The following is a 14,556-nucleotide window of genomic DNA, read 5'->3' on the forward strand; positions in this document are numbered from 1 at the left end:
CGGGCTGAGTCCTACAGGTGTCCAGGCTAGGCCCGACGCCGGGGCCTCAGGTAGTGGAGTCCGGCCGGGGCCGCAGGTGGTGCTCGGGCCTGTCAGACCCGTCGATCGCCCAGGTTCAGCTTGTCCGCCGCGTCGGCGGTCCAGTTGGCTCTCAAGGTCCCCGGCGAGGCAGAATCCCACCCTGGCGGTGTGTTATCAGACCGCGGCTTCCGCTGGGCAGCTCGGCGCCGCCATTGCGCCGGTCCCGCAGGTCTGGCTTCTACGCTGTGAAGGCGCCCGCTGCCGCCGCAGAAGGTGGCTAAGAGTGCGCCGCTTCTTGGCACAGCCCCTCCGTAGTCGTGTGAAGGAGTTACTGGGGGGTTTTGCAGCTATTACTCGGTATTTTCAGGGCCAGGGCCGGGGAGCCACGCGAAACATGTCCGTTTAAGCCGCCATCTTAGCCACGCCCCCGGCATTATTATTTTTAATGCCAATAGCTCAAACTCTCGTAAATGCAAGAGCACTTTAATTTTGGCGCGCCCATTTACTTAGACCCTGTCATGGTATTCAGGTTACAGTGAGCAGCGTCTAAACAAAGGGGCGCAGACAATATGAAAGTGAAATCGCACAAAGTTAAAATTAAATAATTAAGAAACGTTCAGCGCAAGCGCTGAAGTGAAAGTGGCTCGCACTATTAATTAATAAAATAAATACGCTTGGCCGATAATGTGAAAGTGACCGCCTGTAAATTAAATTTAAAAAAAAATGTGTAAACTTTATTTGGGATTTTTTCAGCAAAATGAACAATACATTCCCCCCCCCCAACTTGGGTAAATTAAATAATTAAATAAGCGCAGCCGCTAAACTGAAAGCGCATCGCGCCGTAAATTAAATAAGTGAATATGTGTGGCTGCATTAGTTAAAGCAGACCATGTAGTAATTTAAATAACTACAGTAGTAAGTGTGCGGAGTACTGCGATGTCGTGGGTGGAATAGGGAAAGAGCATTAAAAAAATAGTGCTCACCAACGTATAAAGCAGACATTGTAACAACACCAGTCAAAGGTCCAGTCCTTATGGGCGGTAACAAAAGGAGACAAGGCAGTGCCAAGGAGGGACTGACAAGCCTCATAATGAATTCAAAGCCAGCGTTTACAAAGGACAATGGCACAAGCCAATTAGAAATATGGGTGGAGATAGGGTTTGCACTAGAAGCCCCGCCCAAATACAGCATGCCTCGCAGAGCGAGCAGCGCATGCGCGCTGTTGCTAGGCTCGACCTTAGAAGGAATCCGCTTTGAAAGGGTGGTACCCAACTCCGCCCATCCTACTGGACCCTGCTCCCGAACCCCCCCAACACCCATTCTACTCGACCCTGCTCGTGAGCATACACACACCTATTATCAGGTGACCTGCTCCCGAACCCACCCATTACTGTTCTACTGGGACCTGTTCCCAAATCCACCCATTCTACTGGGACCTGCACCAGAACCCACCCACGTCCATTCTACGGGACACCTGAACACATGCAATATTCCAAGGTCTCTTTAGGCAACAGTGACAAGGGACCTGAATCTAAATTTTAATATTTTTTGTTTTTTATCCTGGAGCGGATCGTAAAGAACCTTATGGACATGATGAGACTGAAGAAAAAACTATTCCAAATACACAGACCTGTCTCCACGCCTCCTTACCTTGTAGTCATTGAAGCTGGCTCCAAAATTGAGGCGCCCCATGTTCTCCACAAGAATGTCCAGCTGGTCCCCCATCCTGCCCATCACATTGATGACGAGGGATTCCTCTCTCTCAAACACCCCAACATACTCCTGGGCAAAGGAGGAAAAGGACAATGTGAAAGCAGGCTCAGCGGCATCCCACAGGTATCTGGTGGGAGGATATCCCAAAATATACACCCAAGCATGGAGAAAAACAGGTGTTGTTAGTACAGATGCTCCATATAATACACACGCACACATAAACCTGCACCTTAAACACACACACACAAGTAAACGTGAGCTCTAAATACACATACACAGTAGTAAATCTACAGTCTAAATAAATACCAGGTGATTCAATGTGCATAGTGAGGGCAAAACACACCGTACATCAGCCAGTGCTGTACTAGAGTGAGGGCAGACATCTGGCACTGGTGGCACAGACCCTGGAAGACCTGGGCAGGAGAGAAAGCTGACCACTGAGTGCACAATTCCCCCATGCCTCATGAGGACAAAAAATTGGCACTGGGAGTACCCAGTATCTTTAACAAATGCAAAAGAACGTCCTGACAGTTTGGCCTGGACTGTTCCCACTGGAGCAGGGTCAAGGCTGGTTCGCATATAGATGGGTCCAATCTGAGGTGGCTTGGTGGGCAAAATGACAGTGGACTGGGAGGCGGACCGAGTAATTGCCAGTGAGTGAGATTAATGCAAGCATTCCAGCCATCCCTTTTTGGTGAGCTCCAGGCGTCTCTAGACAGTGTCTGTGTGTGCACTCCCAATCAATATATCACAGGAACAAGAGGGAGGAAGGGAGTGCAAAGCAAAAAGAGATCAAAAGCGAGCACTCAAGAGATAAAGTGCAAGATACTAAAATGCAGAGAGAGTAGGAAGAGTGAGACCCTTCATGGACAGGGCAGAGGTGTTAGGAAGAAGAGGTGCCAGAACATACAAAGGAAAATAACCAATGGGCAAGGAGAGAGACCACAGAAAGGAGGAAGGCTTGGAGACTCATAAGACATCTGGTAGAAGCAGGAGAAATGAACCAAAAGCATTTTCACTCTGCTAATAAATAGATACTTTTGAAGAGTAGGTGCCTTTAAGACTTTGCCCATACCTAGACTCTGCGCTCCCCAATCAGCCCTCGGCGTCCCTACGTTAGTCCCTGTTTTATGTACATACACCATTTCACGGGTCTTGAGAGTTGCTTGTATTCAGATTCAGGGAGGACCTGGATCAGCAGTTCGGGCTGGACTGTTCCCACTGAATTAGGGTCAAGACTGATTTAAATATGGCTGGGTCCAAACTATGGAAGTACCTCCTTCACAAGTGCGGAAAATAAGGAACTTGGGGATTCTGTTCGATGATAACCTGATCTACAAAATTAAGTTTAATCCTTTAGCCTTATCCGTATTCTTCAGCTTAAGAATAATTAGAAAGATCTGTCCTTTCATTCCCTCGGACCATCAAAAATTGGTGGTTCCCACCCTAGTCTTAGCTAAACAGGAATATTTATGGGCATCTGGAAAATATCCCACCTTAAATTCAGGAATACCCAAATATCAGTCAGTTTCAAAGGCATTGATTACATTGCACTGGCTTCCAGTGGCAAAAAGGATAGAATTTAAAGATCTTTGTTGAGGTTTCAAGGCACTGCATGACATAGGTCCACAATATCTTCTTTAACCCTGGGCGCAGTACTACGCTACACTCGTGGAGCGTGCGTAGTTTGCGGTACTACACACTATTCGAATTGCACGTAGCACAGTGCAAAAACGAGTAGCGTAATGGGCATTTTTTGTTTGCTCACGGTCCTCATCGTCAAGTTGGCGACTGCAAGCGAGCAAAAAATCAACATCCCGGCGAGACTTTTTCCTCGTTCGCGATCAGCAACATAAAGTAGTGGCATGGTGAGTGAAAAACGATGGATTGGGATGCGGCAAGAGCGACCATGAGTGGCTGAGATGAATTCAAGCATTCCACCCATCACTTTGTTGTTTGATGCCACGGGAGTTTGCTACGTGGCATCTGATGGTGACTGCTGTGACTATGTTGCTTGACATAGCTTGAAAAGGTTTATTTTATTTTTGTCCAGGTTAAGCAAGCATGCAGCTTGCCTCCAAATGACATTTAATATATAAGAATATTCTGAGATATCACTGAAAATGGAAATGATCCAAAACACCCCCTGCAGCTGTTTCTCCTGGTGCCAAAAAAGCCGTCAACAAAGTTCAAGTCCCTTTCAGCATTCAATTAAAGCCAAATAACTCATTAGAATTTATCTGTACGTTAGTAGCTCTTCATACCACCCAGGTCACGTGCCATGGTGAACGAGGTAACGCCTTGGAATATTTTATCTTGGTTTAGGACATGCGACAAGGCTGCCCTTATTCCGGATCGCACGGAACCGCTCCCCTAAGCATTGGGAAAAATACATTCAAGATCCTTTAATGGACTACAAGGGTGCTTCGATGCAAAGTGGATTGGAGTTGGGTGGCTTTTCAATACACATGAAATGCGTATGTTCAAGAAGTAGTGAGCCCCTACTCCAGTTTGTCTTCATGGGTACACCAATAACAGTATTGACACTTTGGTCCGAAGAAAAGGTCACCCTTCACGCAGTCTTTTTGATTAGGTCAAGATATTATTAGATTATAAAATTGTTACTATCGTTGAATCGACTGTAAGACTTACAAAGGTAAATGTGTAAGTTACAAATGAAGTACAAAATGCCCTGTTTACATACATATAAATTGTGCTTGAAAAATTCCAAGGAACCCCTTCTGCTCCCTCAAGTCTTGGTCGGCTCCTCGGCCAGCACCAGGCCTGTGTGTCGCCCCTGACAGTCATTGGAGATTACAAAGTTACTTTTGGAGCACAGGGACAGATTTGCTAACATAGGATTTGCAAAAATGCGCTCATAATATGCACACTAACGTGAGAAAAGTTGGGCCGCAAAATAGTGAATTGCAGTGGGTTGCAATTCAAACTACTTCATAAATATTACTGAAGTAGGTCCCCGGAAGCTTGTTTCCTTCCCAGTGTAAGAATTGGCTTTTGTAGTTTGGTTTGCCCTGTTCCCATCATGCACTGGGACAGGAACAGACTAATTTGCATACAGCCAGGTTCTGAAACTGGGATGGTGCAATGAGCTAAAAAACGGTGTTGGATCTAGCCCTGATCTCTTGACTGGGTGAGAGTATTCTGCTTAATTCAGAGACTCTGTCCCTCACCACCCCTTGTTGTAAATTATTTTGTCCACCCTAAGCGTGGAAGGGTATACTCAGACATGAGTCCCTTGCTCATTGCACCATCAGGATTCAAGCAAGCCGGGCCGAAGACGGCTGTAATGCCAGAAACCGGTCCCCGGAAGCTTGTTTCCTTCCCAGTGTAAGAATTGGCTTTTGTAGTTCGGTTTGCCCTGTTCCCATCATGCACTGGGACAGGAACAGACTAATTTGCATACAGCCAGGTTCTGAAACTGGAATGGTGCAATGAGCTAAAAAACGGTGTTGGATCTAGCCCTGATCTCTGGACTGGGTGAGAGTATTCTGCTTAATTCAGAGACTCTGTCCCTCACCACCCCTTGTTGTAAATTATTTTGTCCACCCTAAGCGTGGAAGGGTATACTCAGACATGAGTCCCTTGCTCATTGCACCATCAGGATTCAAGCAAGCCGGGCCGAAGACGGCTGTAATGCCAGAAACCGGTCCCCGGAAGCTTGTTTCCTTCCCAGTGTAAGAATTGGCTTTTGTAGTTTGGTTTGCCCTGTTCCCATCATGCACTGGGACAGGAACAGACTAATTTGCATACAGCCAGGTTCTGAAACTGGGATGGTGCAATGAGCTAAAAAACGGTGTTGGATCTAGCCCTGATCTCTTAACTGGGTGAGAGTATTCTGCTTAATTCAGAGACTCTGTCCCTCACCACCCCTTGTTGTAAATTATTTTGTCCACCCTAAGCGTGGAAGGGTATACTCAGACATGAGTCCCTTGCTCATTGCACCATCAGGATTCAAGCAAGCCGGGCCGAAGACGGCTGTAATGCCAGAAACCGGTCCCCGGAAGCTTGTTTCCTTCCCAGTGTAAGAATTGGCTTTTGTAGTTTGGTTTGCCCTGTTCCCATCATGCACTGGGACAGGAACAGACTAATTTGCATACAGCCAGGTTCTGAAACTGGGATGGTGCAATGAGCTAAAAAACGGTGTTGGATCTAGCCCTGATCTCTTGACTGGGTGAGAGTATTCTGCTTAATTCAGAGACTCTGTCCCTCACCACCCCTTGTTGTAAATTATTTTGTCCACCCTAAGCGTGGAAGGGTATACTCAGACATGAGTCCCTTGCTCATTGCACCATCAGGATTCAAGCAAGCCGGGCCGAAGACGGCTGTAATGCCAGAAACCGGTCCCCGGAAGCTTGTTTCCTTCCCAGTGTAAGAATTGGCTTTTGTAGTTTGGTTTGCCCTGTTCCCATCATGCACTGGGACAGGAACAGACTAATTTGCATACAGCCAGGTTCTGAAACTGGGATGGTGCAATGAGCTAAAAAACGGTGTTGGATCTAGCCCTGATCTCTTGACTGGGTGAGAGTATTCTGCTTAATTCAGAGACTCTGTCCCTCACCACCCCTTGTTGTAAATTATTTTGTCCACCCTAAGCGTGGAAGGGTATACTCAGACATGAGTCCCTTGCTCATTGCACCATCAGGATTCAAGCAAGCCGGGCCGAAGACGGCTGTAATGCCAGAAACCGGTCCCCGGAAGCTTGTTTCCTTCCCAGTGTAAGAATTGGCTTTTGTAGTTTGGTTTGCCCTGTTCCCATCATGCACTGGGACAGGAACAGACTAATTTGCATACAGCCAGGTTCTGAAACTGGGATGGTGCAATGAGCTAAAAAACGGTGTTGGATCTAGCCCTGATCTCTTGACTGGGTGAGAGTATTCTGCTTAATTCAGAGACTCTGTCCCTCACCACCCCTTGTTGTAAATTATTTTGTCCACCCTAAGCGTGGAAGGGTATACTCAGACATGAGTCCCTTGCTCATTGCACCATCAGGATTCAAGCAAGCCGGGCCGAAGACGGCTGTAATGCCAGAAACCGGTCCCCGGAAGCTTGTTTCCTTCCCAGTGTAAGAATTGGCTTTTGTAGTTTGGTTTGCCCTGTTCCCATCATGCACTGGGACAGGAACAGACTAATTTGCATACAGCCAGGTTCTGAAACTGGGATGGTGCAATGAGCTAAAAAACGGTGTTGGATCTAGCCCTGATCTCTTGACTGGGTGAGAGTATTCTGCTTAATTCAGAGACTCTGTCCCTCACCACCCCTTGTTGTAAATTATTTTGTCCACCCTAAGCGTGGAAGGGTATACTCAGACATGAGTCCCTTGCTCATTGCACCATCAGGATTCAAGCAAGCCGGGCCGAAGACGGCTGTAATGCCAGAAACCGGTCCCCGGAAGCTTGTTTCCTTCCCAGTGTAAGAATTGGCTTTTGTAGTTTGGTTTGCCCTGTTCCCATCATGCACTGGGACAGGAACAGACTACTTTGCATACAGCCAGGTTCTGAAACTGGGATGGTGCAATGAGCTAAAAAACGGTGTTGGATCTAGCCCTGATCTCTTGACTGGGTGAGAGTATTCTGCTTAATTCAGAGACTCCGTCCCTCACCACCCCTTGTTGTAAATTATTTTGTCCACCCTAAGCATGGAAGGGTATACTCAGACATGAGTCCCTTGCTCATTGCACCATCAGGATTCAAGCAAGCCGGGCCGAAGACGGCTGTAATGCCAGAAACCGGTCCCCGGAAGCTTGTTTCCTTCCCAGTGTAAGAATTGGCTTTTGTAGTTTGGTTTGCCCTGTTCCCATCATGCACTGGGACAGGAACAGACTAATTTGCATACAGCCAGGTTCTGAAACTGGGATGGTGCAATGAGCTAAAAAACGGTGTTGGATCTAGCCCTGATCTCTTGACTGGGTGAGAGTATTCTGCTTAATTCAGAGACTCTGTCCCTCACCACCCCTTGTTGTAAATTATTTTGTCCACCCTAAGCGTGGAAGGGTATACTCAGACATGAGTCCCTTGCTCATTGCACCATCAGGATTCAAGCAAGCCGGGCCGAAGACGGCTGTAATGCCAGAAACCGTTCCCCGGAAGCTTGTTTCCTTCCCAGTGTAAGAATTGGCTTTTGTAGTTTGGTTTGCCCTGTTCCCATCATGCACTGGGACAGGAACAGACTAATTTGCATACAGCCAGGTTCTGAAACTGGGATGGTGCAATGAGCTAAAAAACGGTGTTGGATCTAGCCCTGATCTCTTGACTGGGTGAGAGTATTCTGCTTAATTCAGAGACTCTGTCCCTCACCACCCCTTGTTGTAAATTATTTTTCGCTTTTAAATAAAGCATTAGAAAAAATGCCGCTTACTTTCTTAAAGGAAACTAATGACTTTAAATAAAAGTATTTTTTTTAGTAATCTATTACTTTTTTTTACTCTCCCCCCAATTGTTTGGGGACCATTCATAAAGGGCAGGGGGTCATGAGGGGGGCCCTTCTTATTCACAAACTGAGTACCACTACCTTTCAGTAGTTGGTAAAATATTAATGTTTTGCGAACAGGTTTCAGTTGTAAAAACATTAATACATACTATTAGAAATTGCTATTTGGAAGAAACACCCTAAACATGCCCCGTCCAAACATGGATTTCTAATGATTTCTTAAAACCCATTTATCGATTTGGTAACACAGTACTGAGTCACTAAATGGGTTTAGTACATTTGAAAAACACATTTTCTTGTCGCACGCCATAGAATTTCACAAATAACAGGACTAGCGACCAGAAACTATTTTTATACATTCTGCCCCATTTCCCTTATTCATGGCATACTGAAGAGGAAGGTAAAACCTTCAGTATTCCTAAACGGGTCTCAACCTTGCCCTAGAGAGTACATTATACCTACACCCTTCTAACCTGCATGGCTTACTGTAGGGTACGGTCTCTGAACCTTTAATGGTCGAGCCCTCTCAGATAGCCCGTCTTGCTCCACCTTTTAAGAATGGAAGTGGTTGAGTCATATTAACTATAATCAGTTGGGGGACGGAGCTTGCTCGCAACCAAGATGGCCACTTGAGCCCTGAGTGGTCGGTTACCAAACATAATCATAGTATTCATTTCATCACTAAATGGTTCAAAGGTACACATTAACCATGTCAGAATGAAACTGAGTTTAATTCAGCTGTAAGCGGTGGTATTCAATTTATACACAGTTATTTAGTATTCAATTCATACATTACATAACATGACGGTGAATGTGGTCATTATTCACATTAGTGCTCAGTGGGTGTCAAAAAAGGGGGGGTTCCAGATTCAGAAGGGTAGGGGGTGGTTGGAATAGATGGAGGGACAAAAGAAAAGGAATTGTGTCCTGTAGACAATTCAAAATTAATCTTGAGACATTTCCTGTCTATAACAGATCACGTTGTTCCCTGTACAAACTTTACACGAAAACCAAATATGGCAAATCCTAGCGTGACGTGTATGTTGTAGAGTAATGTTGTCGACGTTTCGACCCCAATAGTAAGGGCGGGTGGTTCCTCAGTTTAGGGTCTTCATCAGGACAGTGAAGAAAGTGTTTGGTGAGCACATTGATAACGACGTCACAAGGAGTCCCACCTCAGTTGGAGACAAGCGTCGTTGTCGGTGTTTAGATTCTTTCAGGTTGTCTGCCTAGGATTGATGATGGCAGTCCCAGTTAGAAGAATGATGCGCGATTTGAAAATGTTCCTTAATTTCATATAGGTAGGTGTGATATCAGTCCAACACCAACTTGAGAGGATTAGTCTGTCAAGAGTTTCTCACATCATCTAGGATGTGCTGGAGTTGATCTGCAATGCTGCGGACTATTGGGGTCGAAACGTCGACAACATTACTCTACAACATACACGTCACGCTAGGATTTGCCATATTTGGTTTTCGTGTAAAGTTTGTACAGGGAACAACGTGATCTGTTATAGACAGGAAATGTCTCAAGATTAATTTTGAATTGTCTACAGGACACAATTCCTTTTCTTTTGTCCCTCCATCTATTCCAAACACCCCCTACCCTTCTGAATCTGGAACCCCCCCTTTTTTGACACCCACTGAGCACTAATGTGAATAATGACCACATTCACCGTCATGTTATGTAATGTATGAATTGAATACTAAATAACTGTGTATAAATTGAATACCACCGCTTACAGCTGAATTAAACTCAGTTTCATTCTGACATGGTTAATGTGTACCTTTGAACCATTTAGTGATGAAATGAATACTATGATTATGTTTGGTAACCGACCACTCCTTTTTGTAACTACTTACTGACCCAGGTCGGTGAACACAGGGTTTACCCCATTATCACCTACCACACTTGAGCCCTGAGCTCTGTTACGTCGTCAAACAATCCAGCAGTTATCTGACAGTATTACATAGATTGGAAGCTCCACAACGAAGCTTTGGCAGCCGGAGAGTGAGCGGGTGTAGCGGAGTGAACCCTAACTGAGATCCTCCAAGCCTGTCTGGAAATATCACTGTGTGTAGCAGTCCTGCTCAGCGGCCGCTAATCCCCGGGCCGTAGTGCTGTGTGTGGCGGATTTGCGTCATAAAACGAGCGGCTCGGCCTCCTGACACCAGGCGGGGACAGCGGGTGGTGGAGCCACCAAGTGCGGGAAACGCGGGCTGAGGCTATACCGACTATTGTGCAGTACAAAGAAGGTCGCGATTGTTCGTGGTAGCCCAGCGGCTGGACGTAGAACACGGCTAGAAAGGAGAAGCCGAACACTTGCACGACCCCAAGCCGTGCGGATGTATTGCCTGAGATGCGGGTAGGCGTATTGCACTTATTTTTGCGGCGGCGATATCTTGGAGAGCAGCTGACCCCAAGCAGAGTGAACGCGGTGAGCGAGAGGAAGAACAATAGGGGCGGAGAGCGAGCGCTGGGAGGTAGATACGCTACAGAAAAGTGCTGTGGGCACAGAAGTGAGGAGCCCTAGGTGGCGGTGCACTGGGAGAGAGGAGTGCCGCACTGCTGCCTGGACATCGGCGCCAAGGCTGGACTGGCCTGTGTGTGCGGTTCTCTCCAGCGGCACCCCTGCGGGTGTAATTAGTGCACAGCACATGCAGTAAAAGTTGGCTGCGAGCGGTGGGGTGCTCAGCTGTGTGTGGCGATTACAAAGCTACCGCAAGGGGAGTGAGCAGGCAGAGGAGCCTCATCAGTACCCTGAGCACTCTGTGGAGACAGCACCTTCCAGAGACCACAGTGAAACAGCACGAGGATCCGCGAGTGAACAGCGAGACTTACGCTAAAGGGTAGGAAAGCCAGTCAGTAGGAAAGAACATTGGCAGTTCTCTAGGACGCGATAGAAGAGCGGGTAAGGCTCCCTGCCAAGACTGTGCTTTGCCCTGTGGGCCTCCGTGGGCCAGTGATGTAAAGAAATTAAAGTCCATTCTCATAACCAAGCAGATAGGAAGCTGGTGAGGCAGAGACTGGCAGCTGGTGGGGGCCCGCACAGGCGGACCTGACGTGCTATTAGCCAGGCGACCTGATAGTGTAGGCATGTGCCAGGCCTCCCAGGTGCGCTGTTGGCTTGAGGGCAACGTCGAAGGTGCAGTTTGGCAGTGGTGACTGAGGCTGCCCCCGCTGATGGAGCTTGCCCTCTGCACCTATGGGCTGAGAGGATAAAACACAGGCTAAGCTCTCCTTTGAACAGAAGTGTTCAAAATCACACGATGCATCCGCAAAGAGACCTCAAGGATGCAGGCACCCGACAGAGACGACTCGGAATTGGACATCCGCAGCATGCTTATATCCATGGAAAAAGGCCTGCAGAGTGGCATTACCTCTCTAGGCACGAAAATAGACGCTCTTTCTTACAGCATGGGTAGAATGGCAAACGACTGGACAAGCATGCGGAGCGCATAGATATGTCGGGGAGGAGACTCACAGAAGTCGAGGAGGCGCACTCTACACTAGATGCGGATCACAAGCAGCTTGGGAAGGTACTGTACTGCAGGACAAGACCGAGGAGCTAGAAGCACTTTCGCGCGCTGCAACTTAAGAATTACAGGCCTACCGGAGACGACTTCCACAGGGAACATGGAACAGTTTGTCGAGAAGCTGTTGACCACTTTATTGGGTGATGGAGTTTTCTCCACAATGTTCGTGGTGGAGCGAGCGCACTGCTCCCTGGGTCCACAACCGCCCCAGGAGCCCCTCCTCGGCCGATAATCGCGAAACTGCTTAACTACCGCGACAGAGACACGGCGCTTCACCTTGCACATGAGAATCGGAGCCTGAGGTACGAGGGCTCAGACATATCGCTGTTTCCGGACTTCACTATCTGGGTACAGGAAGCTTGCAGGCACTTCATTCCTTTGAAAAAACAGCTTTGCGAACTAGGCATACAAACTTTGAGTTAATAAACAAGGACGGTCCCACATTTTTACTGACCCGAAAACTCTGCATCAGAAAACGCAAAGGTTGGGCTAAAGAGCAGCGCTGGAGCCCAGACAGACAATTACTGGACAAAGCAGTCGGGGGCTCGTTGGAGGAACAAGACTGATGCAGATGGACGATTGTTCAAGATGAGTAACGAGGGGGGGTGGAGTGTTGGGAGAGTAAGAGCGGTTTGCGGGACGCTTAGCTGCATTCAGTGGGTTTCGTAGAAGAATAAAAACCTACAGGTATGGTTATTTCATAGCAACAGTCTCTACGGGGCAGTAAATAGCAATGGGCGGAGCTGGACTTTATGGGATGAGAGAATTGCCTGAACCAGAGCGCAGAACTACATTATAGAAGAGGCTTTGGGGTGCTGTGCACATTTACGAGACAGACGCAATGGGCACAATAGCGCAAATACTTGTAGGAGGGGTCTGTACAGCGGAGAATACTGTAAACTGCTTTGGACGACGTTCGTATGGCAGGGCGCCAGAGAGAGTGCTGATTCGTAGAATCTGCGGAACGTTGAGCGACCTCCGCCCACGAGTGCTATGCACAAGTGTTGTAATGTAAGAAACTTTTTTGGGGAGCAGGGGGGGGGTTTGAATGGGAGTTCTCTGGGAAGCTGCGCGACCAAGTTAGGGGAGGTCAGCTGTGGGTGGGGGGAGGGGTCGGGGGTAGGTTGTGGTTGAGCACGTGTTATATGAGGCTTTTGTTTTGGTTTTTGCATACGGTACACTCTTCACACGCACACTGCATGCCAGGTCAAATGATGAGACAAGCACTCAGTGATGACGTCACCTAGTGAAGGCAGTGCCCCGAATCTTGTGGACTCCCTAAGGGCGATTTCATGGAATGTCAGAGGACTTAATGACCACCGTAAATTGCGCAAAGTGCTTAGTTATTTAAACAGGCAGAACGCAGATATCACCCTAATGCAGGAGACACATCTGCCACAGTCGAGTGCGATGCTGCGCATCAAGGGCTTACTGGGAAATATTAATTCGGCAAGGTTTATAACACGTGCCAGGGGGTATTGACTTGGGTTAATCCCAGATCTGCATTCACGATAGAAGAGCTGCAATCTGATACAGAAGGACACTATGTATTCTCTAGATGCCAGGGGCGAGGGTTAGACTTGATCATAGTGAACGTGTATGGCCCCAATTATGACAGCCCCGAGTTTTTCGCGTCATTAACAAACACGACAAAGAGCTACCAAAACGCACAGTTTATATGGGTTGGCGATTTTAATTTGGTGCGAAACCCTGACCTGGACAGATCGGTGGGCCCAATTAGAAAAACTGTAGCAGCAGCAAGAATGTTGGACAGTGTCATGGCCAGTATGGGTCTAAGTGACGTGCATTATTCAGCATTCCACAATATACACACCCGCATAGATTATTGGTTGGCCTCTACCTCTTTAATAGACCTGCGTAGTTCTACCCCGCACACTCTCGGATCACTCGCCTCTGCTGTTGATCCGGGCCACTCCTAAGAAGACCATACCGCCGTTTATGTGGTGCTTCCCCCCTTACTCATTGCTCGACCCACTATTCAGGGGAGAACTTGCGGAAGCAATAGAAACGTTTTTTTGAGACCAACATCGGGTCAGTAGACAGCTTCCAAACCGTTTGGGAGGCCTTTAAAGTGTATATAAGGGGTATTGCCATGGCCAAACACTCGGGGGTACTAAAGGATATCCGGCAGCGGTTAGCAGACCTTGAGCATAAACTGAGAGATCTAGAATCCCGTCAGGTGGCCGAGAGGTGCGAGGAGCGCAAAAGCGAGATTAAAACATTGTTAGCCGAATACCATGAGGCTGCAGACAGTGAAATTAACCACATGGGCAAATACGCCACAGCCCGCGCATATGGTGAGGGAGACAGGCCTGGCTCTGTGCTTGCCTAGATTCTGAAAGCGAAACGAGGCAAATCGACAATTACGGAACTGAGATCCGCGCAGGGCAACATCTTGACCGAAGTAGCAGAAATTGCGGGGAGGTTTAAACAATTTTATACAGACTTGTATTCATCCTTTTCGGTTGGCACAGATGAGGAAATCCTCGATTACCTGGAAGATTTTAAGTTGCCATTCCTCATCAACAAGCATAGAGTGTTTCTAATGCGCCCCATCGAAAAAGATGAAATCTTGGAAGCACTGGCGGAAATGAAAACTAAGACTGCCCCAGGGGCGGATGGGCTTACTGTAAACTTTTATAAGACATTCATTGACTTACTACTCCCTCACCTTGCTACGTTGTTCGATGGTATGTGTGTTACAGGAACCATGCCGCAGTCGATGAGAGGCGCTAGTGGTTACCATCCCTAAGCCGGGGAAACCTCCAGAGACCGGTTCTTACCGCCCCCATTCATTGTTGAATGTGGATACTAAGAT

At 47.6% G+C, this 14,556-nt stretch overlaps 1 protein-coding gene across 2 annotated transcripts in view; it reads right to left on the reverse strand.

The window, feature by feature from the left end:
• The window catches only part of GLB1L (galactosidase beta 1 like), a 192,436-nt gene that overhangs the window by 46,976 nt on the left and 130,904 nt on the right, over positions 1 to 14,556 (reverse strand). For both annotated transcript variants that reach the window (XM_078679155.1, XM_078679157.1), the window contains one exon: positions 1,672 to 1,803. In XM_078679155.1, coding sequence (XP_078535281.1) covers positions 1,672 to 1,803 — 132 coding nt within the window. The remainder of the gene's footprint in view (positions 1 to 1,671; positions 1,804 to 14,556) is intronic.

The sequence above is a fragment of the Lissotriton helveticus genome, chromosome 3_1 (assembly GCF_964261635.1).
Source record: "Lissotriton helveticus chromosome 3_1, aLisHel1.1, whole genome shotgun sequence".
NCBI lineage: Eukaryota > Metazoa > Chordata > Amphibia > Caudata > Salamandridae > Lissotriton > Lissotriton helveticus.